This window comes from Topomyia yanbarensis, chromosome 3 (assembly GCF_030247195.1).
Source record: "Topomyia yanbarensis strain Yona2022 chromosome 3, ASM3024719v1, whole genome shotgun sequence".
Taxonomy (NCBI): Eukaryota; Metazoa; Arthropoda; class Insecta; order Diptera; family Culicidae; genus Topomyia; species Topomyia yanbarensis.
In genome coordinates this window covers 104,017,833-104,045,167 of record NC_080672.1, presented here as the reverse complement: position 1 = coordinate 104,045,167, position 27,335 = coordinate 104,017,833, and the positions used below count along the sequence as shown (strand labels likewise).

The following is a 27,335-nucleotide window of genomic DNA, read 5'->3' as shown; positions in this document are numbered from 1 at the left end:
TCTTCATCTGCCCATTCCTCCTCGCGCTTAGCCAAGGTTTCCCTTCGTGATGCTGTACCTACCAAATACCAGTCCAAAAGCTAGTGACTGCACCGATATCCGGTAGACCTTCGCATCGGGTTTCTCGTGGCTAATTTAGTCATAGAACGCTCACTCGTTATCACTGAACATCAGATTTTGTTGTCGACGCTTCGCAGAGTTAGTGTAATGCCTTAGCCTTTTCAATAAGACACTCAATTGTTATACTAGTGTGTGAAGGTTCTCCGTCAGCTGGTGAGCTCCCAGCAGGCGAAACTCAGTAGGTGCAAAGATCACAGCCACACGACGATATGATTTAACCGATCTTTTGCCGTCTCTATAAGTGGTCTGCCTTCCAATAACGAGATCCGATTTTCCATGGAGATACTCGCCTTTCCCGGTGATATTGGGACGGTCGCCTCTAGTTAGCCGGTATCCTAAACATCATACAGTCGCCACAGCATCACAGAATACTATTAGCAGTAGATCTTCCAGGTTCTGCACAAATTCCAAGTGCATTAGAAGAATGCTGCCGTGCATTACCTGAACTGCGCAGATCAACTTAAAAGAATACTGCAGCTTCGGGATCTTGGGGACCGACATTGGATCTGTGTCACCATACTGCGCAACCGCTTCGTCCACATTGAAGATAAAATCACTTAGTAGCTGCCCAACAAGGGGCGGGTCTTGTGGCAATGATGGGCTTTCAGTTGTAGATGCCTCCACCAGCGCAACAAGTTCGCGACCCTCATTACTGAATTTCGCCTCAATGCATCACTTGCTATATAATTTCTTCTACTCAGCTCTCGGCAAACTCTGGGTACGCCTAAACGAACATCTAGAATATCTGAGGTCGTTCGCTCATGTCAGTCTCAAGCGCTGTGCAATGATAGTAGGCGTGGATCACGAATTTGGTCATCTCTGTTATCCTACGCCTCTGTAATCCAGCAAGAGGTGAGCAAAACCAATGAACTAATATCTCTAGTCTGAACGAGATCAGTAGGTTAAATAAAATTCTCTCAAAATCAAGATTTTCAAATGAACTCCTGCAAAACCAGAAATTGTGTTTATTTGACGGACGAAAAAGATGTTCTCAAATGCCTCTTCGACGCATACTTTCCAGGTTGTATCGCTCGGCAACTGAACTATGTCCACGGATCTCAGTCTGGTGATTCGGACTCGTGAGCGTTAGCACCCGCATTAATGACCACTGAATCGGTCAAGTAGGTAGTTGATAACTTGGCTCCATACAAAGCGTTTGGAAAAGATGAAATTTTTCCCGTTGCTGCTGCAAAAGGGATTTGATATTCTCAAGCATGTCTTGAAAAAGATTATGGTTTCCAGCCTTGCTACCGGTCTGTCCTGAAAGCATAGCGAGAAATAACTATTAGATTTATTCCCAAAAAAGGCCGGTCATGCTATGCAGAAGCCAAGACTTTTATGCTTATCATCTTAGGTTTCTTCTGAAAGCTCTAAGTCATCGCGTCAGGAACCATGTACCCTTCCAGTTTATTCTGGAAGCGACGCGCGGCCAAAGAATATCTGCATGTATCTCGGGTTGGATAAACGCAATGCTTAGTAACCACATTCATTGCTCGTCACTGCGCCAGCCAGAGACAAGGAAGTTGAATATTTGCGGCTGTACTCAGAGTGGCGTTCTATCACCTTTGATATGGAGTTTGTTTTCCGACGGCTTATCGAGGAAACTTAGTGAGTTTAGGTATCCAACTTTGGCGTTTGCTGACGATTTCCAAATACTAATTACTGAGCTTTGCATTGGAGTAATCTTTGAATTAATACAAGATACATTAGGAGCAGTCGAACATTGGTGTCAACAAGTTGAATTACTAGTTTCACGATGAAGCGAATAACAACCGGGGTTCGCCCCTTGCAGTTCTTTGATTCTGAGCTACTGTACGTAGATCAAGTCAAATACGTTGGAGTTATATTGGATTTCAAACTGAACAGGCCTGCCCACATTGAGTTCAGCGTCAAGAAAGCGTGCATGGCCTTCGAGCAGTGCAGAAGAACTTTTGGAAAGACCTGGGGTCTCAAACCTAAATACATTTAATACTGTCATACGGATGCCTTGTGTGGTGGCAGAGGGAAGAGGTTATGATGGTCCAGTCAAAGCTATACCATGGCGCAAATGGTTACATGGGGAGAAGAAACTCTTGCTCCCGGCGATATTACACTCACAAGTAGTTTTCCTTACAGGACATTCCATGTGAAGATTCCCTCTCGAGAGGAGTGATTGCCAAGATTGGAGAGACAACAACAAACATAAGTGGTCTGTTACACTAACGTTTCTCTGATGGATGGACGTGCTGGTGCTGCTGTCTATTGTTTTGAAATGAGATTGGAACAATCTCACTCGCTAGGTACTGTATTCCAAGCAGAAATCTTCGCGAATATGTGCGGGGTATAATCGGCCCTTCTACAGAGCTTACCCGGCAAGGTTATAAACTTCTGCTCCGATAGTCAGACTGCAGCCAAGGCCCTTAGCTCAGACAAATCACGGTTCGAGCTAGTGATCGCCTGCCGAACCCAAATCGAAGAACTAAACAGTGTCAACACTATCTACCTTGTCTGGGTACCCGGACATTCCGAGATTACTGGAAATGAATGGGCTGACGATTTGGCCAGGGTATGTGCAATGGTTGACTTTGTTGGTCCTTAGCCCGCCCTACCAATTTCGACAAGTTGAATAAGAGAAAAATCTGATCCTGAGCTTCGTCCGAGCACTGCAATTATTGGAGAAATCTACAAACGCGTCGCCAACCAAAGGCGTTTCTAGAACAACCGTGCCCAGTAATTTCGAAAAATCTCCTACATTTGTACACTGCGGTATGCTGACCAGGACTTTAATCGGCCACTACAAATTCAATTGGCACATTGCAACTATTCAGTGCGCTGAGTCATTTTCATGTGATCTTTATGAATCTGATTACGGAACCTTATATCATCTGATATGCAACTGCAACTGTTTTCGAGTTTTCGGCCTTCCTCGCATAGACGACACCATGTTTGGACGACTGAAACTGAGAGACATACTAACGTTTCTTATCCAATGTGGTAAAGAGTTTTAGGCTTACTCGTAGGCTATTTGAACTACTTGTGAGTTTAACTTACCTGCTGTATGTTTTTGTGCTGCTATCTTTCCCACTCTTTCAAATCTACTTTCTCCCTCCTCCTCATTCTCCTTTCCTTCCGCTCAGGAAATGATGAGAAAATATTGCAAGGCACAAACTACATACGAGGATCGTGCTATTTAAGCCAATACATTCTGATTCCTGAAGTCCACCTGTTACAAGGAGCTGTGCAAAGAAGTAGATGCTAGTCTCTGGAACAACGCTTACCGTGACGCGATGGTCAAGATCAAGGGCCCAACGACGCCAGCTGAAATGTATCTTGCCAAACTGAAAATTATCGTGGAGAGTCTTTTCCCGAAACACGCTTCAACCGCTTGGCCGCCTGCTCTGTATGTTGATGCAGACGGTGGAAATGCTGGTGACAATCGAGTCTCTAATGACGAGTTCCTTATAATGGCAAAAGGGTTGCAAACGAAGAAAGCTCCCGGTCTGGACGTGGCAGGTTCAGGATAGTTCTACAGAAATGCCTGGACGAAGGCTACTTCCCGAATAGATGGAAGATCCAGAAGCTGGTTTCCCGAGCAAATTGTCATGGGTTCAGACCCCATAAAACCCATTAAAAGACCACAAATATGGTTCGTGCCTAGTTTCACAACCATGAAAACACCATAAGATGGTCTCAATAACTCATAAATACACTAAAATATAGTTTTTATATGGAATTTACCGGACCATGGTGATGGTGTTTTCGTGGGTTGATCCCATTCAAAACGCTATGAAAACATCATGCAGTGGGGGTGAAATTGGACCTTGACCATGGGGGTATTATGGGTTTTTCGTTTGCTCGGGATTGCTGCTAAAACCAGGGAAGCTACCAGGAGATCCAGCGTCGTATCGGCCTATATGCCAGCTGGATACTCTAGGTAAACTTCTGGAAAGGGTCATACTCAATAGGCTGAATGTTAGAACGGACTATCACAAAGGCAGTTCGGATTCCGCAAAAGGATCTCGACACCAACCGCACAGTGTAGAGAAAGCATTAAAGCAAAGGAGAAGCGGTAATCGCAACTGCGCAGTGGTTACGATCGACGTGAAGAGCGCGTTTCTTAGCGCCAGCTAGGGGGCTATCCCCATAGCGCTGTGCAGAATGCGAGTCTCAGAGTTCTTCAAGGTTCTGACAAGTTACTTGCACAACCGAGTACTAGTCTACGAGACGAACATGGGACAGAGGTCTATTAGGATCACGGCGGGAGTTCCTCAGGGCTCCATACTCGGCCCAACGCTCTGGAACATAATGCACTTCGGAGTATTCACAATGGAACCAGAAGAATGGAGATCGTTGACTTTGTTGATGACGTTGTCCTGACGATAACCGACGAGACCCTCGAGGAAGTGTAGATGTTGACGGCAGAGACAATAGGCGTCGTGGAAATCTGGATGGCTGATGTTTAGTTGCAGCTTGCAGCTGACTCACCACAAGACGTAGTGCTGGTCAGCAACCGAAAAACTCCAGCGTATCGCGATCAGCGGACCCTCAATCCCATCGATGCGTGTGCTGAAGCACCTGGGTGTGATGGTCGACGATCGGTTAAATTACAACAGCCATGTCTACTATGTATGTGAGAAGGCTACGAGGACAACTAACGCATTGGCAGGGCGGACTCGTTGGCAGCAAGAGGAGGAAGGAAGGTGGACTCATCCCAAATGTATTGGCTTGGGTGCATAGGAAGCATGGAGAAGTGAACTTCTATTTGACGCAGTTTTTTCCGGATGCTTTCGGAAGTACCTGCATTCGTTTGGACATGCTTCTTCACTCCTTTGCGCGGAGTGTACGAATGTGCCAGAGACACCGGAACATATGGTCATCGAATGCCCTAGGTTTGAAGAGTTTTGAAGGGGTATGTCCGGTGTGATAGTTGACAATATCGTCGAAAAGATGTGCCACGACGACGATATCTGGGATGCTGTTAACAGAGTTGTTCCAAGTATACTCTCCAAACTGCAAAGAAAGTGGTGAAGGGACCAACAAAGTAGTGTCACGGACTAGAAAATCTCTGTGAAACCACAATTTGGATCTCGGAAGAAATTCTGCTGCCGGGGAACTCTTCGGCGGTTTACATTAGGTCCACCGCAGGGGACCAGTTGTATAATGCACTACGTAGCCCTGGGTTTGGGTCGTCGGAGTACCAGCGAACCGGCCGTCAGAGTACCAGCGAACCGGCCGTCAGACTCCGCCGGAATTGTCGGCCTGGACCATGAGTTGGTTAGATCCACCGCCGGGGATTGGAGCGAGTAGATCACATCGAACAGCTAGCAGTGGGTCGTTGGGTCGCCCGTGAACTGGAAGCTACGAACCACCCGGAATCGCTAGACAGGCCTCAGCACCTACTGGCTGGCCCGTTGAGTAGGCTAGATTCACCGCCGGAGACTAGACCGAGTAAATCGAGACAAAGCTGGGAGCTAAATGGCTCACGGAAACGAACATCGGTATAGAGAGAACTCTACCGCCGCGGAATTCACGGTAGGGCAGATTTATTGCCGTGGAATATTTCGTGACAAAAATGGGAGGTAATTAGCTCACAAAACAGACATCGGAATCCGAATAAATCGGAATAAAACTGGGAGCCCAATGACTCACGGAAACATGAGCTAAATGGCTCATGGAACCAGCAGCTAAACAAAAGAATTGATAATATTTTTTTCTTGTATCGAATTCCTCGTCAGATTAAAGTCATAGTCACACCGTTAAAAATACGCTGAAGCCCGGTAACAGCGCTCTGTCGACCATAGTTGGTTCTCCTGAACTGAACGTATCACATTACGTACTAAAGCTCTCTAGTTCACTCTAAAGAAACTCAGCATTTGTGGAAAAAAATCATGTCGTCGGTGAAAGAAAGGCGGGGTCATTGTTATTTGATGTTGACGTCATTAAAGTAGAAGAGGGATATTACTGGGCTCTCGTCGGAAAAACGCTTGAAAATTTGTTGGAGAACAGTTGGCGAATTTCTTTAGTGTCGGAGCCAAGCTAGTAAGCCGGATTCATTTCGCTACTCGTTCACATACTTCTAGATCGACTTGGGCTTAGATTTTAGTTGACGCCCGACGTTTCACTGGTGTCTTAAAAGGCGCATCTGCTTTGTTGTTTGTGTTCGTGGTGAGTTGAAAGTAGTGATTTCGTAATGCAAGTGGCTCATGTTTCAAGATTTTTTTTAAATGCAGCTCGTTTAGCAGTTTGTAATCGTCTAAGGACGGTTGATTTCCAGGGAGGGTGTTGATTGGTACTAATTCTAGAGAAAATTTTCAATAGGACGTAAGTAACATTGAGAGCCTCTCTTTGTTTACTTTCTCTTTCGTTTATTACGACGTCATTACAACACTTTGTACTAATTTTCCAGTACATATCGAAAGCCGACAAAGAGTAGAGTAGTAAATTTGGAAATGGCCGAGTAATGAACAGAAGAGAAAGACCCCAAAGAGAATCTCTCATTGTTACTTACGTCCTATTGAAAATTTTCTCTAGAATTGTTCGTTTTGACACATGACAGTCGATTAGATAGCAAGTACACCACCACCTGATGACTTGTGGCTGTTAAGGACGTTGCGGTCACAGCGGCCATAACAACAGTGGCGAGCAAATAGCTGATGAATTTAAGCCGCCAACATTCTGGTAGTAAACCTCAATGTTGTTGTAGGATAGATCAGGTTCGACAGAGAGCGAAGCCATGTTGCCATTTTAAGCGTGTTGGACGGTCATTTCGTCAATCCCACAAACAGTTTTGGAATGGTTCATGGTCGCTTGGTCGACTAAGGTGGGAGATTCGGGGCATCCCGAATTAAAAAGCGTCGCGTCCCAGAATGCGACGATCGTCGTCGGCGAGAGATGAAGCCATTTCATGAATCGCGTGAGGCTACGAGATAGATGTGGAAAATTCGTGAGCTAAAGAAAAACGTGCAACGAAAGCACAACGAGCCCCCTACAAAGTAATACCTTGATGTAGTTACGTGAGAAAGAAGGGCGAAAAAAGAGTAAGGAGTGTTTTAGTGGTTAGGTACGGAAGTGAGTCGTGAGCCCCATTGCTTTAATAATCAATCTTCCAGAAAATGCCAAACTGTATTACTACTCCAGACCTCCCTTCATCTACTTTTAATAAAATTCAATTATCCCATTGATTTTATTGGTAGCTCTAGGATAGCTATTACATTGCTTCTTTTAGGTTCTCGGTAAAAGAAATATATCAAATTGTAATCCTCTTCTTTTAACAATTTCAAAGTGTAAAACAAAAAAACATTGTTAAAAATATTGAATTATCATAAATTGAGAAGATAATCTGAAAAGTAAGGTGTTTTCTATGGACTGGATATAGCCTAGTGATAGTTAGTCAACCGATTCTTCTACTTTCTTTTCAAATAATTGCTATGTTATTTGATGAATTAATCGACTGATTCCGACCACCTTTATTTTTTATAGTTTATTCAGTACTTTAAAAGTTCTAGTTTGAACTACTATTATTGAGAAATTAAGGAATGTACTTATATCTTCAGTTAAAATTCGATTTTAATGATCAAGCATTTGTAAATTGCTGATTTTGAAATAAAAACTTCGACAGACTTTCCATCGATCCTATCACAAATATTAGAGCTTTCTTATTAACCAGCTTGATTCCTTGTCTGACTCAAAATCGCTGAAAGCACAGCACTCGCTGTACAGACTACTGCTTCGCTTACAACTCACCCACTCACGCTCAACCAAATTTTAAATTTTGTCTTTCCCTTCTCATTCCAGCTCTGTACCGGCGGTTCGGTCACCGACCTCGTCCAGGGCCTGCGCAACCGTGGAACACGGCTTTCCAACAACCAAATTGCGTACATTCTCCGGGAGACGGTCCAGGCGTTGGTGTTTCTTCACGAGAACCACTGCATGCATCGGGATATCAAGGGACACAACATACTACTAACCGAGAATGGTCAAGTCAAACTGGTCGACTTTGGCGTCAGTTCGCATCTGGCAGCCACGATGGCCCGGCGGAACACTAGCGTCGGCACGCCCTATTGGATGGCACCGGAAGTGATTGCCTGCGAACAGCAGCTGGATCAGTCGTATGATTCGCGATGTGATGTGTGGTCAATTGGAATTACGGCGATCGAGCTGGCCGAAGGAGATCCACCACTGTGTGAACTACATCCGATGCGAGCTCTGTTCCAAATTCCACGAAATCCGCCCCCGAAGTTAAACCACCCGGAGCTGTACTCGGCCATGCTGTCGGATTTCATTTCCGAGTGTTTGGTTAAGGATTTGGAGCAGCGACCTTTCTCTAAGGAACTGGTGACTCATCCGTTTCTTAAAACGGTTGGACCATATGTAGAGCAGGTTCGGCAGGAGTTGAAATCAGAAATTCAGAAACAACGTTCGGATGGTAGAGCTCCTCGTCAGGCAGAAGCAACCACTAAATATGGCAAGCTCAAGTCAGATCGGAAGTCGAAACCGCAGAAGATGTACATGGATGACCTGGCGGCGTTGGATGTTCTCACCGAGGAAACGATAGTTGAGCAACTACAAAAGCGATTCGAAACTAGCCAGATCTACACCTACATTGGCGACATATTGGTGGCAGTCAATCCATTCGCTCAACTAGGACTATACACGAGTTACCATCAGAAGAAATACGCTGGAAAATCACGGTCCGAAAACCCGCCACACATTTTCGCAGTAGCAGATGCCGCTCACCAGGCCCTCGTTCACCAGAAGCTGAATCAGGCGATCGTCATCTCAGGCGAAAGTGGATCTGGTAAAACGGAAAGCGCTAACCTTCTTCTGAAGCAGCTTGTATATTTAGGCAAAGCAGTTACCAAAAATTTGGAAGAAAGAATACTTCAGGTAAATCCGATCATGGAAGCATTCGGGAATGCACGAACCGGAATCAATTCGAACAGTTCTCGCTTCGGCAAGTACCTGGAGCTTACGATGGCCCGCAGTGGTAAGGTGAATGGGGCACGAATCTTCGTTTACTTACTGGAGCAGAGCCGGGTGGTCAAACAAGCTGAAGCCGAAGGAAACTTCCACATTTTCTACTACATGTACGATGGTTTGCAGGCGGAAAAGCGCTTGGAAGAATATTACCTACATCCGTCGTATCGGAAGACTCATCGTTACCTACAGGAAACCGTAACGTTACCGAAAACCAACGTTGACCGTTGGAAGCAGCTTCTGGCTAGTTTTAAGGTGCTTGGCTTCCGCGACGATGAAGTCGACATGGTGAACCGAGTGCTGGCTGCCATATTGAACCTGGGTGATATGGAGTTTGGAGAGATAGATTCCAATGATAACACGGACAGCCGTGCGCGGGTCATCGATGTGGCTCCGATGCACCGAGTGTCGAAGCTGTTGGGCGTGGAATCGACCGATTTGTTGGATGCATTGACTTCGAATTCGGTGGTGACGCGTGGTGAAACCATTACCCGACACAACAATGTGGCCGAAGCTTGCACTGCTAGGGATGCCATGGCGAAGGGTTTGTATGGACGGCTGTTTGATTGGATGGTTAATCAGATCAATTTGCTGCTGGTACATAATAAGCCGAATAACAGGTGAGGACCAGGGGGTGGAGGTGGTTTGAGTTTAGTTGTATGTTTCATAACTTTTGTATACTTCATTTCTTTTAGCCCGGAGCAACTAGCAATTGGGCTGCTGGATATATTTGGATTTGAGAATTTCTCTAAAAATTCATTTGAACAACTGTGCATCAACATTGCAAATGAACAGATTCAGTACTACTTCAACCAGCATATATTTACGTGGGAGCAACAGGTAGGATGAAAATAATTATCTTTAACTTCTTATTTAACCTACTTTTGGATATTTATACGCGTAAATATTCTGAGACAGAGTGTGCATGGTAATGCCATTTGGTATTATGTATAGAAAATTGTTTAAAATTTTCATATTATTGCTTTCTGGCTGAACAGCTTAAGCAATAGTCAATTGTAGTCTGAACCTCATATTAATATTGCTTGAGACCATAAACTAGCAACTATCTGCAAATTTAACGTTGAACTCAGGATGGAACCCCGTGGAAAGTTTGCTGTTATCGTAATCTGTTTTTGGCCTTTTTTCGGCATGGTACATAGATCAGTGTCTTGTTTTCAAAGCAGCTTTCCAGAATCCAGGTATAAAGCTGTGTATAAGCTATTCGTTCGTCTCGTCGATTTCCTCACCATATTGAGCGGCGGCTCACCCGTTGACTTATATTGCGGTAACAATGCATCGCTGATCATCTTCAACATTTCTGAATACGTTTTAGCGGGTAGGACTGGAGCTCTAATATTGGCGATCGCGACATACGCATTCGCTCATGGGCTAGCATCAGAACCACGGCACCACTCATTGCAACACGTTTGTTTTCTTACACAGCTTTCGCTCTTTATGGTGACTCTTGTGGCACTTGCGGCTTTGAATTCTTCTGTTCGCTCTTCTAGAGTTCTCCATACAAAATATCTTTTCGTTCCTTTTGTCACTTCAAGATATTTTGTATGGAGAAGCGCAAAAGTTTCATTCCACCAGTAATCCGGTCAATGACAATTTTCCGGCTTAAACTTGTTCGGAATCTTTGTATCACATTCTCGTAGTTGCAACGCCATCAGCTCCGAGTTCATGTCTCTAACCGGATTTTGTCTTGAGGGGAAAAACTTTCTTTAATTTCTATACGCTGTGACCTCATTCAAATCTGTGCTCTTAGGGTGCATCCTTCAAACACTCTTCACTACATGCTCGCCGTCATATTGAAGATCGATTCTCGACCGCATTTACGAAGAATGCGGGAGATACCTAAGCGGGCAAGATCTTCTTGCAGCATCGCTAATAATAAACTCCATCTCTAGTAGACTCACACTCTCAAACGAGGCTTCCACAACCTCTGCTAGCGTCAGGTGCTTTTCAATAATATTTCATCTTAAATCCTGTGAGATGCATCCTATTACAATTTCGTCAATTGGCATAATCTCTTCAAAGACGTTTCGGATATCATTAGAACATTTTTAGAAACTGCGATCCTTCAACTGCAGACGCATGCGTAATACGACGTGAGAGAAGCGTTACAGATTACCTTGCTTCATGTTTCTCAGTTTTTGTCGCGCTTGCGAGGCTTAAAGTACGCCTCTAGCCTGTCAACAGCCACATTATACCAGAGTTTCTCAATCATGACCAGCGAAAAATCCTCTGTGCCCTCCAAATTTTTAAACACTTTCTGCAATTGAGGACCACCAAACTGTAGCATTTTGGAACGCATGATCAGTAAACTGATACCTACTAATCAAAATAAAACTCCAGATGATCTTTCCATTTTTGCCATACTTTTGCCAATTTGCTCACATTTGAACATTGGAATCTACTTTCATTAACCTGAAACGACAGATAGAAGATTTGTTCATTGATCATTAAATGATCATCATTCAAAATCCTTCAAACAAGAGAGTGAAAATAATCATTAATAAAGATTATTCAATTTCTTATATAAAAATATGCGTAAAAAATTGTACGGATTAAGTAGCTCTCTAATTATTGTTGTTGAAAACCTTAGACAAGGATATTGAAGTTTTAGGATACGCTATTTGCTATCAACATCACGCGTTCAATATATTGACGTATTGGTGTAATTCCCATCAATCTCATTTTTTTTTCAATTTGTTTATTTGATAAGGCACGTATGCGTTAGCTTAAAGGTGCCATTTTTTCATTGTTTTACATTTCGAATTTCTTAAAACTAGGGGGTTACACATTTCAATATTATTTTGTTTTATATAATGAAACTAAAAAAAAAACTTTACAGCTAACTTATACATATAAAACAGGGTATAATATAATATTCGTAAGATTTGGGGGACGGGTCATTTTGTGTGTTCTTTTTATAGTAATTCACTTTATGATTTTTAGAAGGGAGATTGTAGGAGAAATTAATTATTAACTAAGCGGAACATTTTACAAGCTTATTAACTAGAAATAACTAGAGAGAGTGGTTCAAGATTAGGGGGAGTTAATTAGGGCTATTTTATAGTAGTGGTACTGTTGTGCATTTCTTAACGAGATTAAATATTGATCAACTAAAATTAGAAGATAGGGGGGCACATAAGTTTTGGGAAGATATTCAAGGGGAGAAGGGGGTGAAGTCATACATCTGTGTATCAGAGACATGGGAGAGAGGGTGGACAAGGCTAAACGGGGGGGGGGGGATATAAACTTCCAGTTTCCGTCATCAGGAATCAACGGCCAGGATTACAGATTCGAACGGATGTATCAAGTATTGGGACGCCGGGCGGTTTTCCTCGAGCCGGCAGGGGTTCCTCCAGACGATTTCGTAGTACGGCTCAGATACGGATCGGAACCACACCGCGCTGCGCGTGTGATGTTGTACTGTAGGTCTCGTATTGCTGGTTCATTCGACAGATGTTTTGTCTCGTCTTGGAGTCGTATCAAACCATCGTTGGGGTACGGTAGGCGGAAGAGGGCACTTCTGGGAATGATAAGAGAAAAGATAGGGGCATTTAAATTTGGATATTGATGGTTTTGAGGAACGTGTATATAAGGGACATGTAGAGAATATCGCGGCTTGCTAGTACATCTCGAACCGGGACATTGGGTGATCTTCCTCGGGCCCGAAGGGAATCGAATAGTTGAGATCTGGCAGAACAGTACTCGGCGCATGCCCAGACAACATGTTCGATTTCGTGATAACCGTTGCCACAAGCGCAGATACCGCTATCCACGAGCCCAATACGCCGGAGATGTGCGTCCAGCGTGTAGTGATTGGACATGAGCCGAGACATCACGCGAATGAAATCCCGACCCACATCCATCCCCCTGAACCAAGGTTTCGTCGATACCTTAGGAATTATCGAATGTAGCCACCTTCCCAGTTCACCATTGCTCCATGAAGTTTGCCAACTTTAGAGGGTTCTCTGATGAGTAATACTGAAAAATTCGCTGAAGCTAATTGGTCTTTCATATATGTCACCTTGTAAAGCGCCCGCCTTAGCTAAAGAGTCCGCTTCTTCATTACCTGGAATGGAGCAATGCGAGGGAACCCAAACTAAGGTAATCTTGTACGATCTTACAGACAAAGCACGCAGGCGCTTCCAGATTTTCCCCAGAAAATATGGAATGTGCTTTCTAGGTTTCATTGAACGGAGAGCCTCGATTGAGCTGAGGCTATCCGAGATAATAAAGTAATGATCGGTGGGCAAAGTATCAATGATCCCAAGGGTATACTGAATAGCAGCAAGTTCTGCGACGTAAACTGAAGCAGGATCATTGAGTTTGAATGAGGCGGTAAGGTTTTGATTGAATATACCGAAGCCAGTGGAGCTGTCGAGGCTTGACCCGTCGGTGTAAAACATCTTGTTGTAGTCGACTTCTCGAAATTTACTATGAAAGATGCTTGGGATCACTTGCGGACGTATGTGATCCGGGATTCCACGAATCTCGTCTTTCATGGATGTGTCGAAGAATACAGTTGAATCAGAAGCATGAAAGAGATTGACACGGTTGGGATAGTATGAAGAAGGATTGATATTTTGTGCCATGTAATCGAAGTACAAGGACATAAATCGGGTTTGAGAATTGAGCTCGACAAGCCTTTCGAAATTTGCAATTACTAACGGGTTCAAGATATCGCATCGGATTAGCAATCGATATGAGAGCTCCCAAAATCGATTTTTCAGCGGAAGGACGCCCGCCAGCACTTCTAAACTCATCGTATGTGTCGAGTGCATGCAACCCAAAGCAATACGCAAACAACAATATTGGATTCGCTCTAGTTTGATGAAATGTATGTTCGCAGCGGAGCGGAAACAGAAACTCCCGTACTCTATCACAGACAATATTGTTGTTTGGTAAAGCCTGATCAGGTCTCCTGGGTGGGCACCCCACCATGTTCCGGTTATTGTACGGAGAAAGTAGATCCTTTGCTGGCACTTCTGTTTCAGATACCTAATGTGACATCCCCAGGTTCCTTTAGAGTCGAACCAGACCCCGAGATATTTGAAAGTTGAAACCTGAGCAATAGTTTGACCCATTAATTGAAGCTGTAGTTGCGCTGGTTCACGCTTCCTTGAAAATACGACTAGCTCTGTTTTCTCCGTGGAGAACTCGATACCTAGCTGGAGGGCCCAAGTAGACAAATTGTCCTAGGTATCTTGCAATGGTCCTTGCAGATCGACGGCTTTGGGACCTGTAATAGAGACCACACAAGCTGCCTTAGCAGGAATTGACAAGACATTCGTCAATGTCATTCACGTAAAAGTTATAGAGAAGGGGGCTTAGACATGAGCCCTGGGGAAGACCCATGTAGCTAATTCGTGATGTCGATAAATCACCATGCGAAAAATGCATATGTTTTTCAGACAGCAAGTTTAGCAAAAAGTTGTTTAGAGTCGGTGAAAGACCATGCTGGTGCAGCTTCTCAGAAAGAATTTTGATAGAAACTGAATCAAAAGCCCCCTTTATATCTAGGAAAACTGATGCCATCTGCTCTTTGCTAGCATAAGCCATTTGAATTTCTGTTGAGAGCAACGCAAGACAATCGTTCGTCCCTTTGCCTTTGCGGAAATCAAATTGTGTATCTGACAGCAAGCCATTTGCTTCAACCCAATTATCGAGGCGAAGCAAGATCATTTTCTCGAACAACTTTCGGATACAGGACAGCATCGCAATCGGTCGATACGAGTTGTGGTCGGAGGCTGGTTTTCCTGGTTTTTGAATGGCGATGACCTTCACTTGCCTCCAATCATGAGGGACAATATTATCGTCAAGAAACTTGTTAAATAAATTCAACAAGCGTCTCTTGGCAGAGTCAGGCAGATTCTTTAACAAGTTAAATTTGATTCTGTCTGGCCCTGGGGCTTTATTGTTACATGATAAGAGAGCAAGTGAGAACTCCACCATCGAAAACGGTGTTTCGTTCGCGTTATTGTGAGGGGACGCGGCGCGGTAGATCTTCTGTGCCGGGGCGGAATCCGGACAAACCTTCTTGGCAAAATCGAATATCCAACGGTTTGAATATTCCACGCTCTCATTAGTACTGTTTCGGTTTCGTAAGCGCCGGGCCGTACTCCAAAGAGTGCTCATCGATGTTTCTCTCGTTAGTCCGTCGACGAACCGGCGCCAGTAGCTACGTTTTTTGGCTTTTATCAAACTCTTCATGCGCGTTTCCGCCATCGCGTATTGTCGGTAGCTAGCTGGCAGCCCGTCGTCCCGGAAGGTCTTATACGCAGCGGCCTTCTCCGCGTACACGTCTGAGCACTCTTTGTTCCACCATGGATTGGGAGGACGCCCGCGTGAGTTCGCGTCTGGTACGCGTTTAGTCTGAGCTTGAATCGCGGTATCGAGAATCAAGCCAGCCAGGAACCCGTACTCTTCCTCCGGAGGAAGCACTTGAGTGCACTCGATTTTGTCGAATATCGCGGACGTGTAGCTCTTCCAAACAATATTTCGTGTGAGGTCATACGAAACATTGATTGTATTCGGTGGCCCTGAACCGTTAGCAATATTAATTACGATTGGCAGATGGTCGCTGCCGTGGGGATCAGAAACTACCTTCCACATGCAATCTAACCGCAGCGATGTCGAGCAGAGGGACAGATCTAAGACGCTCGGTCGCGCTGGAGGGGCAGGAATCCGTGTCATTTCACCCGTATTCAAAATAGTCATATTGAAGTTGTCGCAAAGCTCATGGAGTAGGGTAGATCGATTATCGTCATGAAGGCAACCCCATGCCGTGCCGTGGGAGTTGAAGTCACCTAAAACTAGCCTCGGTGCGGGGAGGAGTTCCGCAATATCCCAAAGTCGTCGGTGGCTAACTGAGGCTCTAGGGGGGATGTAGGTGGAAGCAATGCAAAGGTCTTTGCATTTAATTCTGGTTTGGCAAGCGACAACTTCAATGCCTGGTGTCGAAGGGAGGTCGATCCGATTGAAAGAATAGCACTTTTTGATCCCCAAAAGTACTCCTCCGTAAGAGTCTTCTCGATCCAAGCGAATAATATTAATATCGTGGAAGTGTAGGGTTATTTCTGAAGTGAGCCATGTCTCGCATAGGGCAAATGCATCGCATTTCAAATTATTTAGTAAGATTTTAAACGAATCGATTTTCGGGATAATGCTTCTGCAATTCCACTGTAGAACAGTGATTAAATCCTTGACCTCGTTCGATGAATTAGCCATCGAAGGATACAATCGCTGAAAGAAGGGGCCATTTCGCAGTGAACTGCATCAAAAATGTTTTTACTGCGGGGAGAAAGCTTATCAAGATACTTTTAAGGGGGTCAGAAATGTTTAACGCTGTAAGAATACGGTCCACAATGTCAGAGAAATTTATTAAGCCAGCACTGTTTTCTTTCTCTGGCTGAGATATGGGAACACTTGGGGTTTTTGATGTTCCTGGAAGTGCTAGGAACTCCTTTTCTGAGCTCAGGTTACTGAGACCGGGAGCGACTTGCTTCGGTTTTGCACCAGTACTTCCTTGAGTAGTTATTTTAGGGGGACCATGAAGAGACACCTTCTGGCCTTTACGACGAAGCTTGGAAGAGGAAATGTTCTTCTTTTTTCTACTACTTCTAGGCACAGCAGAAGATGTTCCCTCCTGGGGTTCATCACAGTCGCCTTCGTCAGTAGACAAGTTGGTAAAGATGTTTGTAGAGACAGGTGGCGTAGCTATCTTAAGCATTTCTGCAAAAGATCGCTTATTTGTACGCGGGACATGAAGGGAGATCATGTGGGTTTCCCCCACAGTAGAGATACTTTTCGACATCTCTACCACAGGAATCATCCGTATGATTCCCACCGCATCTCCCACAGCGGGCTTTATTGCTACAATGGGAGGCTGTGTGTCCCAATTGTTTGCAATTAGTACAGTTCATGACCCGCGGCACATAGAGGCGAACAGGTAGACGAACCTTGTCAAAGAGGAGGTAATTGGGCAGGGCAGAGCCGGCGAAGGTCACCCGATAAGAGTCTGAGTTGACGTATATTTTCTTGCCGTCAGCTGCGACTGATGCTGAATGCAAACGTTTGCATTCCAGTATCTTCACTGGCTTAAGCATGGGGTCTTTGAAACAGCCAGTCCCATATTTTAGCAGGTCCTCGCAATTCAGACTCGAATCGGAAACGACCCCACTGACTTCAACCCTGCTAGCTGGAATATACACCCTGTACTCCCTCGTAAAGGGCTCGTAGCCAGCAATATCGTTTGCCTGAGCTGAACTGTTAACCACCACCCGAAGCTTATCAGGGCGAATTTTCGATATTTCTGTCACGGCCGAATACCGATCCGTCAGAACTCGAGAAATCTGCAACAGATTCAAACACTTTTTTTCTTTGGTCCGAAAGAAGATCACAAATGGCCCGGTGGCCGAGCTCGGATATACCTTGAGCCGGGGAGCCGATTTTATTTCGACGTCCATCTCACCTTGAGATAAACCGCCGTCAGGGGAAGTCATTTTTGCACGGGCCTATTGCCCAGTGCACGTTATTAAGGCAACCAAGAAGGGGAAACGAAAACTAATACTTAGCTTGTATATGTAACGCTATCCAGACGGCTTACTAGAAGAACACTGTTTCACTTCACTTACCGGCTAACGGTACTTAGAAACAGAAACACAAAAGAAGGGAAAAAATACTGAAACATCAACTAGGCGTAGAGTGTGCAAATAACCTTGAACGCGGATTAACACTATTTGTCGCTATAGAGTGTACGGACCGATGACAAAAGACTTCTATCTCGACTGAGTGCTCGATAACGAATGATCAATCTCATTTGAATGCAAATCGTCATTTCTATTTTTTGTTTGCTCCATCAATTCTTTTGTAAATAGACTCTAGTATTGACGAACATTTGAGCATGTAAGATCCACCTATAAATTTCCATTTCTACTAAGAACTACTACCGATCATGCTTCCTGCATTGAACGGCGCAATGTCATTCCTTGCTGCGCACAGTGGGACGAGCCTGCACGAAAAAAAAATTGTTCCCAAAATCGTGAATAATGTGCCATGAATTCTGGAACAATCACGTTTTTACGTTACGAAAACAGGACCATGACCAAAAATCATGGCTTTTATAATTATGTTCAATTTCCCTTCAGTAACGCCCGCATAACGCTTTCATTTGTGGAAATATTTGAATTTGTTTTGTGAACTTCAGCCACGGTTTCCGCTAAGAACTAGTTCACAACTTTATGAACATTATTCACAAAACCAAAGGTTGACTCATGATTTTTTCATAGTTATAGGAACAATAGTTCACAACGTCGAAATATTCTGGCTATTTTTTCATGAACTCTTTCACGAAATTCGGAATTTTATTCATGAACTCATTCAATTCTCGTGAACTAATTCATGATCCCATTATATTAGTCCCAATCCAATATCCGTACTCGTGAAATGGTTCACAAAATCATCAAATATTATCCATGCATTCGTGAACTGGTTCATGATTCCTAATATATTAGTTACGATTCAATATCCATGCTCGTAAAATAGTTCATGACATCATGAAATATTATTAACGTATTCGTGAACCGGTTCATGATACCTAGTATAATAGTCACAACATACCATTCGTTTTCGTGAAATAGTTCACGAAATCATAAAATATTATTCATGTATTCGTGAACTGGTACATGATTCATAACATACTAGTCACGACACAATATCCGTACTAGTGAAGTAGTTCACGAAATCATGATGTATTACTCATGTATTCGTGAACTGTTTCATGTTTTCTAATATGTTAGTTAGTTTTGTTCCATACACTTTTTAATGAAATTCCCAGTTGCTAGCGACGAGGTACGAGCAATCGATACAAAAACATATTAGAACCTCGAACATCGTTATTCATTTGATAAGGTTCATTGTGATGTCCCGAAAACTGCACTGAGAATCTCAAATAGTGTGCGTGAAACAGTTCACAAAGCCAGATATCGCGAATGAGTCTAATTTTGAGGATCCAGTTCATATTATCACGTTATTTCGAGTAAAAAAAACCATTAGTAACCAAAAAGTAATAGATCACGATAAGGCGAAGAGAATTTACGAAGGCCATGCTAAAACCGCTGATATCATGACCATTAGTTACATTACTCTTTGAAAGTAAGCTCTAAAATAAAATATCATGATAACATGAACAGAAATTACGAAAATCGTGAATAAGATCCTGAAATCATGAATACAAATCACACAACTAGTGTAAAAGTATCTAAAATCGTGACCAAGATCCTGAAATCATGAACATGAATTGCTCTAATCATGAACTTTAATCTTGCCAACGTCATGGGAATTCACAAGAATCGCGAAAAAGCTCTTGAAATCATGAACAACGTTTGACTGTCGACTGTGTATTCGCAAATCATGAACAAGAAGCACAACAAAAACTAAACAACAACTGTAACCCAACCAATCATTCTAATGTAACGCCATGTATATATTCGGGGCGAATTGGTTTTTAGAAAACATAAATAGTTTCATGAATACGAGGTTGATTATTCATAATTTCAGGAACTTTGTCACGGTTTTCGTAAATCGTCCAGTTCATGAAATCGTGACCTTTTGTTCATGAATTTATGAACGGATTTCTTTCCGTGTGGACTTAAGTCCGTATATGAAGGTTACAAGATATTCTCGCTAGTATTTTTCTTGTATCATCTGAGCAGTGAGTGAGATTTTTGCGAGATTTTAGGTGATTTGAACGTAAAATGATTTTTGACAGCTTTTTGAAGAGCATAACTCAAGTGTTTTTGGATAAATCGATCATAGGAACTACCTACATCCGGTTATTTTTGTTCTTCGAAGAAACGGTTAATTTTATGCATTGCATTACTTCACCAATCCATATGATTAATTTACATCAATGTGATTAAATTACCATGTGATTGAATTACATCGTAAAACCGCCAAAAATAAGTCACTAGTTGGTTCAATTATTGTGTAGATAACTATTTGTCATGAACTGTTATTGAATTCGAAGTTCTAATGCGATAACAACAACGACGCCCATGAATACCCACGATCACGCTATACTCATTCGAAAGTTTTTAATTTTCTCTTTAAAATGAGTCTATGCTAGTTTTGCGAAAACTTACGGTAAGCAGTCAAAATTCGAAAAAACTGTGAATGGAGACGCATGGTTATTACTGATATTAAATTTGAATATTCACTTTATAATAATGTCACGAATACATGTACATCTTGCAAATAGCAGGAAGAGCATAATCTACGAGGGTTTTACTGGTGATTAAGAGAGAGAGAGAGAGAGAGAGAGAGAGAGAGAGAGAGAGAGAGAGAGAGAGCGAGAAGTCGAATGGAAGGTGTGGTATCTTAGAAGGTACGGTATTCAGAATGTTTAAAATTCAGTAAATATTTTCAACCTATTTAAATAAGTCATTAAATGTTTCTGGAACTATTTTTTGATAACTTACACTGTATCTGTCAAATTAAGTAAACACATTTGAGTTATATGGTAAAACTATTTTGAACAGAATTACTGATTAATGATATTACTGATTAATCTTAAGGCTAATCGATATTTCCCAAACAAAATAAGATCATTCGTAACCATATAGGTGAAAAAAAGGTTTTTAATTTGTTTTTTTTTGTAAGAAATAAGCGTAAAGTTACTTAAAAACAAACCTGCAAAAAAATTCGTTAACCATCCTGTTGATTAGTGAATGTAATTAAACATTCCACTAAGACGTTCAAAAGTTTTGTTTTAAAAATTTAAAAAAAAATGTGGTTTTCATATAAAGTAACCCAATATTGAATTTAACGTTCCAAAATTATTCGATCACATCTTATTTGACCGTAAAAACTAAATAATCGTTTCTAAAGATCCATAATGAAATGTAAATTAATTCGTTTCAACATTTAAAGCATAATTTTCATTGAATGACTCAATAAACTCGTAAAGACAAGATACTTACTTTCGAGCAACCTCAATAAGTAGAAAAGTTAGTTTCTTATATTTTTTACAACCCAAAATAGGAATCAAACGTACAAAAGTTTCTTTGAAAAACATGATGAACCTTCACAACAAAATAATTATTTTCGAGCCATCCTAATGTACAATAAAAGTTGTATTTAACAAGTGTTAATATCAAAAATTATTTAGCGCTCCAAAATTACTATGCAAGCATTTTAAGAAGATTCGATGAAATATATATTTTTGAGACACCCTAATGAATAATGAATAGTAAATGTTTATTTTCAATCTGTTTTCATTTCAAAAACGAATTCAGTGCACCAAAATTACATAAATCCGTTCTATTTGAAACGATACGGCAAAGTTTTGACTTTAGTCCACTGTTGACTTTGGCCAACGGATTAACAGCAGGGTATTTCCGCGATTGTAATCTCCAATAAAACACTCGGGTTTCGTAGCGGGAGATTATAATTTTTCATATTGAGAAATTAAATAAATCTTAGTTTAGTTTAACTGTACATTTTAGCGTAGTATAGGTTTAGATTAGTTAACTTTAGTAATCGTGTATATAATGAAAATATATCTAGATGTAAGTTTAGATAAGTTAAGCTAAATTTTGAATGCATATTCATATTTAGTGTGTATGCATTGGAATTATTGGTATAAGTGTATTTAATATTTACTCACGTTTAGTGCCTACTGTATTTCGTTTATCCGGTTACGATATGGAAATTCTGGGGGGATTTAGGTCGAATTTTAGCAAAATATAAATCACGGATTCCCGCTAGTGGGTAACTGCTATCGCTATCCTAATTTTAAGAGTAGTCTGTAATATACATATTTATAACAAATTGGCATTAAATCCTTACCGACTTTAGTTGTATTTATACGGTAGTTTCTAGGCACTAGACTACACTAGACTAAGTTAGATTTAAGGCAATTATGTAGCACTAGATTAGGGTAGTTTAAAATCAATTTTCTGGGAGGTTCAATACACTTGTTTACGCGATCAAATTGTGATAATTGGTTACTCACTGCGATCAATGTCGTATATACAGGTCTGGCGAAGATGGCACTTTGGTATTCGTAAGATGAATCTTACATGAGTGATGTGAGTGATCACAGTATAAATCGACTTTCTTTCGTCATACCGGTCGTTCCGCTCCTATTTAATCGTGTGACCGCTATGACGTCGACCCGTTGTGCTTCTGGATTGTTTACATATTTTTGGTTGCCAACACCAGCAAACCGTGTGTTCTGCCACACCTATATATACCTCATTGCACTGCGATGACGTTTCACAGTGTGTTTAGACTAGAGCACTCTAGTTACAGTGTGGCCAAGAGGCCATGACGTATCCAAACGAACATGGAATTTGACGTATATACAATAGAAATACAAATTTCATGTTCGTTTGGATACGTCATGGCCTCATGGTTCGTTTGGATACGTCTGTTACCTCCAGGTATGCTTCGTTGTTGGCTGAGTTTGTGTGCGAAGACCAATATGTTGGAATGGAAGGTGCGCATGTAGGCCGAGTACGGTCGGCTAACATCCACCTTTTCTATTAAGTCGTGCCACTGTGCTACGGTGTCGCTTGTTCAGGTTCCCTGCACTGAAACAACGAAACAGTAGGACATGTCCGGAAATCGATATCATTAAATCTGCAGAACTTGGAACCGCAAACACATCGGCACAACTCCTTGTGTCGCCTAGCAATTGATATCCCGCAAGTCACAATGCAATGTTACGAGCCTTGAGGACAAGCCCGATGTTGCCGCTACGTGTTGCGCACAGATCATCGAGCGTACTCGTATTGGAGATTTGATCTTGAACGATGACTTCTGCAGTGTCAAAACGGCATCTCCCAAACGCGTAATGCCTGTCTTGTGGTTGTATAATTCTTCACATTGCACTACAGAAGTCATCGTTCAAGGATCAAATCTCCCATACGAGTACGCTCGATGACCTGTGCGCAGCACGTAGCGGCAACATCGGGCTTGTCCTCAAGGCTCGTAACATTGCATTGTGACTTGCGGGATATCAATTGCTAGGCGACACAAGGAGTTGTGCCGATGTGTTTGCGGTTCCAAGTTCTGCAATTTATCTTGTTTTTCCTATTCCTGATCGCATGTCATGGTACGACGCTACGAACCTTCATTAAGTGTTAACTTTTTGTAACGAATAAGGTGTTAGCAGGTCATATTGACCCCGATTTCGAACTCAGTTTTGAGATACATTTTCAACCAAATCTGTATGAACTTGTACTCAAATTGTTTGTTAGACTTTCAATTTTCAGTTTCTGGTAGATTTTACCGTTTTTGACCTTGTTGGCTAGTGGTAATCGGTGCTGAATGGGGTCATGTTATGTAGAACCGTCATCATAAATCGCAGGTTTATTGACAAAATACTAAGAATAAACACAAATAAAACAAACATGAGAATGTATATACAAAATTTGTACATGATAACACCGATCTTGGATGTTCTTGATTACGATTCCGATGCCGATTCCGGCGATATAATAGTATTCTGGTTGCAGTTGAAAATCGAAATATTGAACTTGCGCCTTTTGCTTTTTTCCCTTTTTACAGAGTGGGCAACTAATGCGCATCTTGTGTACATGTTAGAGAATCAAGTTGCGCATCATCTACACCAGTTGCGCTTTAGTTGCGTACGCTGAAAATAGGAGAAAAACCGAAAGGCGCAAGTTCATTATTTCGATTTTCAACTGCAACCAGAATATTTATTATAATATTGAACAAGCGACAATGTGATCAATCAACATGTAATATTCTTGAAAGCTTATATAAAATCCCATCTAAAATGATATTGATACTTTGACTCAACTATTGAACCTGGATTCTTCATGAAAATCATACGGAAGATCCGGAACATTCGTATAACTGATCAACTCATGAATCTAGTCCTACAACTCGGAATTTTTTTCGCGGATTTTCCGGAAAGTTTCTGCGGAACCAATAGGGTCTTTGTTTCGGCCACAAATACGATTTCTTTGCAATAATAAATCTGAGAAAAAAAAATTTAAGAGAACCAAAAACCTCCACATCCAGTTCCGGAAGGGTTTACGTTACCAATAGGGTCTCCACCACAGTCACAAGTACGAATTTATGTGAATGATATTCCCAAAACAATATTCGAAAAAATCCAGAGTTCTATGACAAGATTCATGAATTGGTCAGTTCCACGGCTGTTCCAGATCTTTCGGAAGGTCATTATGTAGCCAAACAAAAACATATGTAGGTAATAAGTTGGCTTATTGTGCCCTAATTCATCTCAGCACCTCTATTCATCCCATCCATTTGAACACATCAGTTAGAGCATTGTCTGCTATCTCTATTCATCGCATTAGCTAAAGTGGTAGGACGAATAAGGGTGTGTTGTACTCGACTTTTAGTATCGTTCAAACGTTGTTACACTTCGAGATTCTGCCGATGAAATGCCAAAACTTTTTATAGTGCACAATAAGAAGAACGCAGCCTGTTCTAAAACAGTATGCACGATCTTCCTTTCACACAAAACGATGATAATTATATCGTTCTCGTTCTCGCACCGCAACAATGATCTTAGACGATCAAGCCGTCAGGAACAATCGAGGTAGTTTTAAAAGACAAGTGGTGTTGAGTGGAACTGATTGTGAGCAGCCATCAAAAGAGGAAATTGGGATCGCCGGATCGTAAATTGATCCGTATTAAAACCGTCCATCGACCACTGAAGGTAACGATACTGCGCATTATAACGAAATAGTGACTAACTTTTGGCACCTTTCCATAAAAAGGGTTGAAACGACCTTCCTATGATCAACCACGTGCAACTTGATCATCGCGAGATCGGGACAACAGGCTTATGCACTAATTGCAGCTTTTCGAACCTGTGCCGGACAGATTAGCACCGTAATACGGAATCAAGATCTCGTGCGAGTCGAGTATCACTATTCGCTCGACCCATTAACGCCAAAACGGTAATTGACAACCATTGTTGGCACTGAACGAACCCTAACCTTATTTCCACACTTTAGAGGCAGGCCGAAAGATTCAAAGCTCTGGAGCAGAATCACCAAATAAATTGCAAGCGCCTGCGAGGATCGAGTGAAGCATCATACAATACAAAAAAGCCCTTCTCCAGGTACATAGAATTGCCAATGTGAGTGTCCAACGTATCTCACTCAACACAACATAACCTCGTCAGAGGGCTTTTATTTGCAGCTCGAACTTTCATCTTCACCAGTGCGACGGCGATCGTACGACGGTCGGGGCTGACCAGCAATAGCGAACTAGGCAGCGATTACGAAGAAGGGCGGTCCACAACCACACCACTTCCCTCAACCACGTCATTCGCTCTGTCGAACTACTCGAACGATAAGGACGGTAAGTCTGCATGCGCGTGCGAGAAGTCGTGCAGCGACGACTACGATACCCGGTGCGGCAGAGTGCATCGTGACAAACGGCAGGGAACCCGAGCCGCTGACGCGACGCTACATGGTGCAGCTGTGTGACCGGACTGTGCTAAAGTGCAGGTGTGAGCAACATAGTCGATCAGTTGTAGGACACTGCAGATGCACCAATTCAGTGGCAACAGAGGCAGAGCAGCAACACGGGGCCCCCACCGATGCCATGCAGTAGTGTGAATAATTTAGGGAAAGAAGGAAGACTGTGTGTATGCCAAATAGAAATAAGATTGTACCATGAGCAGAGTGTTTAACATTAAGCATAGTTTACCCTACCGCCCTACCTTACATGAGTAATTTTGTTTCGAATGAGCTTGGGCTTTGCTACCTTATTTTGACTACTGGCCCATGACACGCCTCCAGAAATCATTTAAGAATTTTAGCATTGTCCCACTATTGCACTTTCGGATTTTGCCTTGTTTTGTCTCTGTCAGAAAGAAAGTAACAACGTGAGTATTATACATTTTCTATGTAAGATTTTTAAGTGTACTCCTTCTTAAGAACGAAGCAGACATGATGATACCTATTTAACCGCAATCCAATCACTTAAGCCGAGTTATCAACGAAATAGTGTGACATCTTGATTAATGCGATGAATAAGGGCTCGTCTACCCTACGAACTCATTGAAATGAGGATTTAAGAAACACTAAAAAAACACCAGGTTCTAAGACCAACTTTGTGAATTGATTAGTTCAGCGAATGTTCCGGATTGTCCGGATGGTCATTATGTGACTAATAGAATCAATTTTTCACTCGGAACTACGAATTTAGGCCAATTCAACGTGAACAAATGTTTTCGAAAAAAAACTTCAGAATTCTAGAACTAGATTCAAGAATTAGCCTGTTTTACGGATGTTCCGGATCTTCTGGGCGGGTAACATTTACGTAGAATCCAGGGTCAGTATTTGAATTAGCGTATCGATATCATTTTAGATAGGATTTTATATAAGCTTGAATATTAAAAAAAAACTTTGGGATCAGATTCATTGGTTGACCACAGTGTCGCTTGTTCTGTATTATGAGAAATACTATTGTACCGCTCGAATTGGCATCGGAATCGTAATACGGAACACCCAAGAACGGTCGTATCATGCACAAAACTATCATCTGCATTCTTATTTTTGTTTCGTTTGTGTTTACTATTAGTATTCTGTCATTAACCCTGTGATTTATGATGACGATTCTGCATATATCTTATGTATGCCAAACAACCCCAGTCGGCACCGATTCCCGTTGGCCAACCAGGCTAGAAACGGTACTATTTACCAGAAACTAAAAATTCAAACTCTAACAAACAATTTGGGTACAAATTCATATATATTCAGCTGGAATTGTGCCTTAAAACTGAGTTCGAAATCGGGGTCAATATGACCCGCTAACATCTTATTCGCCCTGCAGGAATGTCCGAAAATTCTGAACTCTATTGAAAACCGTTGCTCGCCATGAAAGAGGAAAAGTAAAAAAAATCACAGCTTCTAGGTGCAAAATTGAAGAAGATATCACAGTTTGAAAATTCATTTTGGTTCATATTGACCCAAGCACCTGAAGAAGGTTATGCTTGCACGTTTGAGCCTGTTCCCCAATATCATATAATTTCTTCTTAAAATTCTTTCTCTATCTTGAGTGCATTATGCTACCGTTTTATGCACAATAGTCCCATGTATATAGTGAATCGCATAGAACATAAGACAACAACGCGAAGAGCGGCAATACACCTTTTAGGATCAACTAGTCTTTTGCTGATTGAATGTCAATAACCTTATGATTTCCATACGTGCTAAAAATTATACGATATTCCT

General features: G+C 42.1%; 1 protein-coding gene across 5 annotated transcripts in view; it reads left to right on the top strand.

The window, feature by feature from the left end:
- The window catches only part of LOC131691787 (myosin-IIIb-like), a 306,173-nt gene that overhangs the window by 257,439 nt on the left and 21,399 nt on the right, over positions 1–27,335 (top strand). For all 5 annotated transcript variants that reach the window (XR_009305852.1, XM_058978428.1, XM_058978429.1 and 2 more), the window contains 2 exons: positions 7,894–9,695; positions 9,771–9,915. Coding sequence is in view for 4 of the 5 variants with exons in the window: in XM_058978428.1 (XP_058834411.1) it covers positions 7,894–9,695; positions 9,771–9,915 (1,947 nt within the window). In the remaining variant the exon portion in view is untranslated. The remainder of the gene's footprint in view (positions 1–7,893; positions 9,696–9,770; positions 9,916–27,335) is intronic.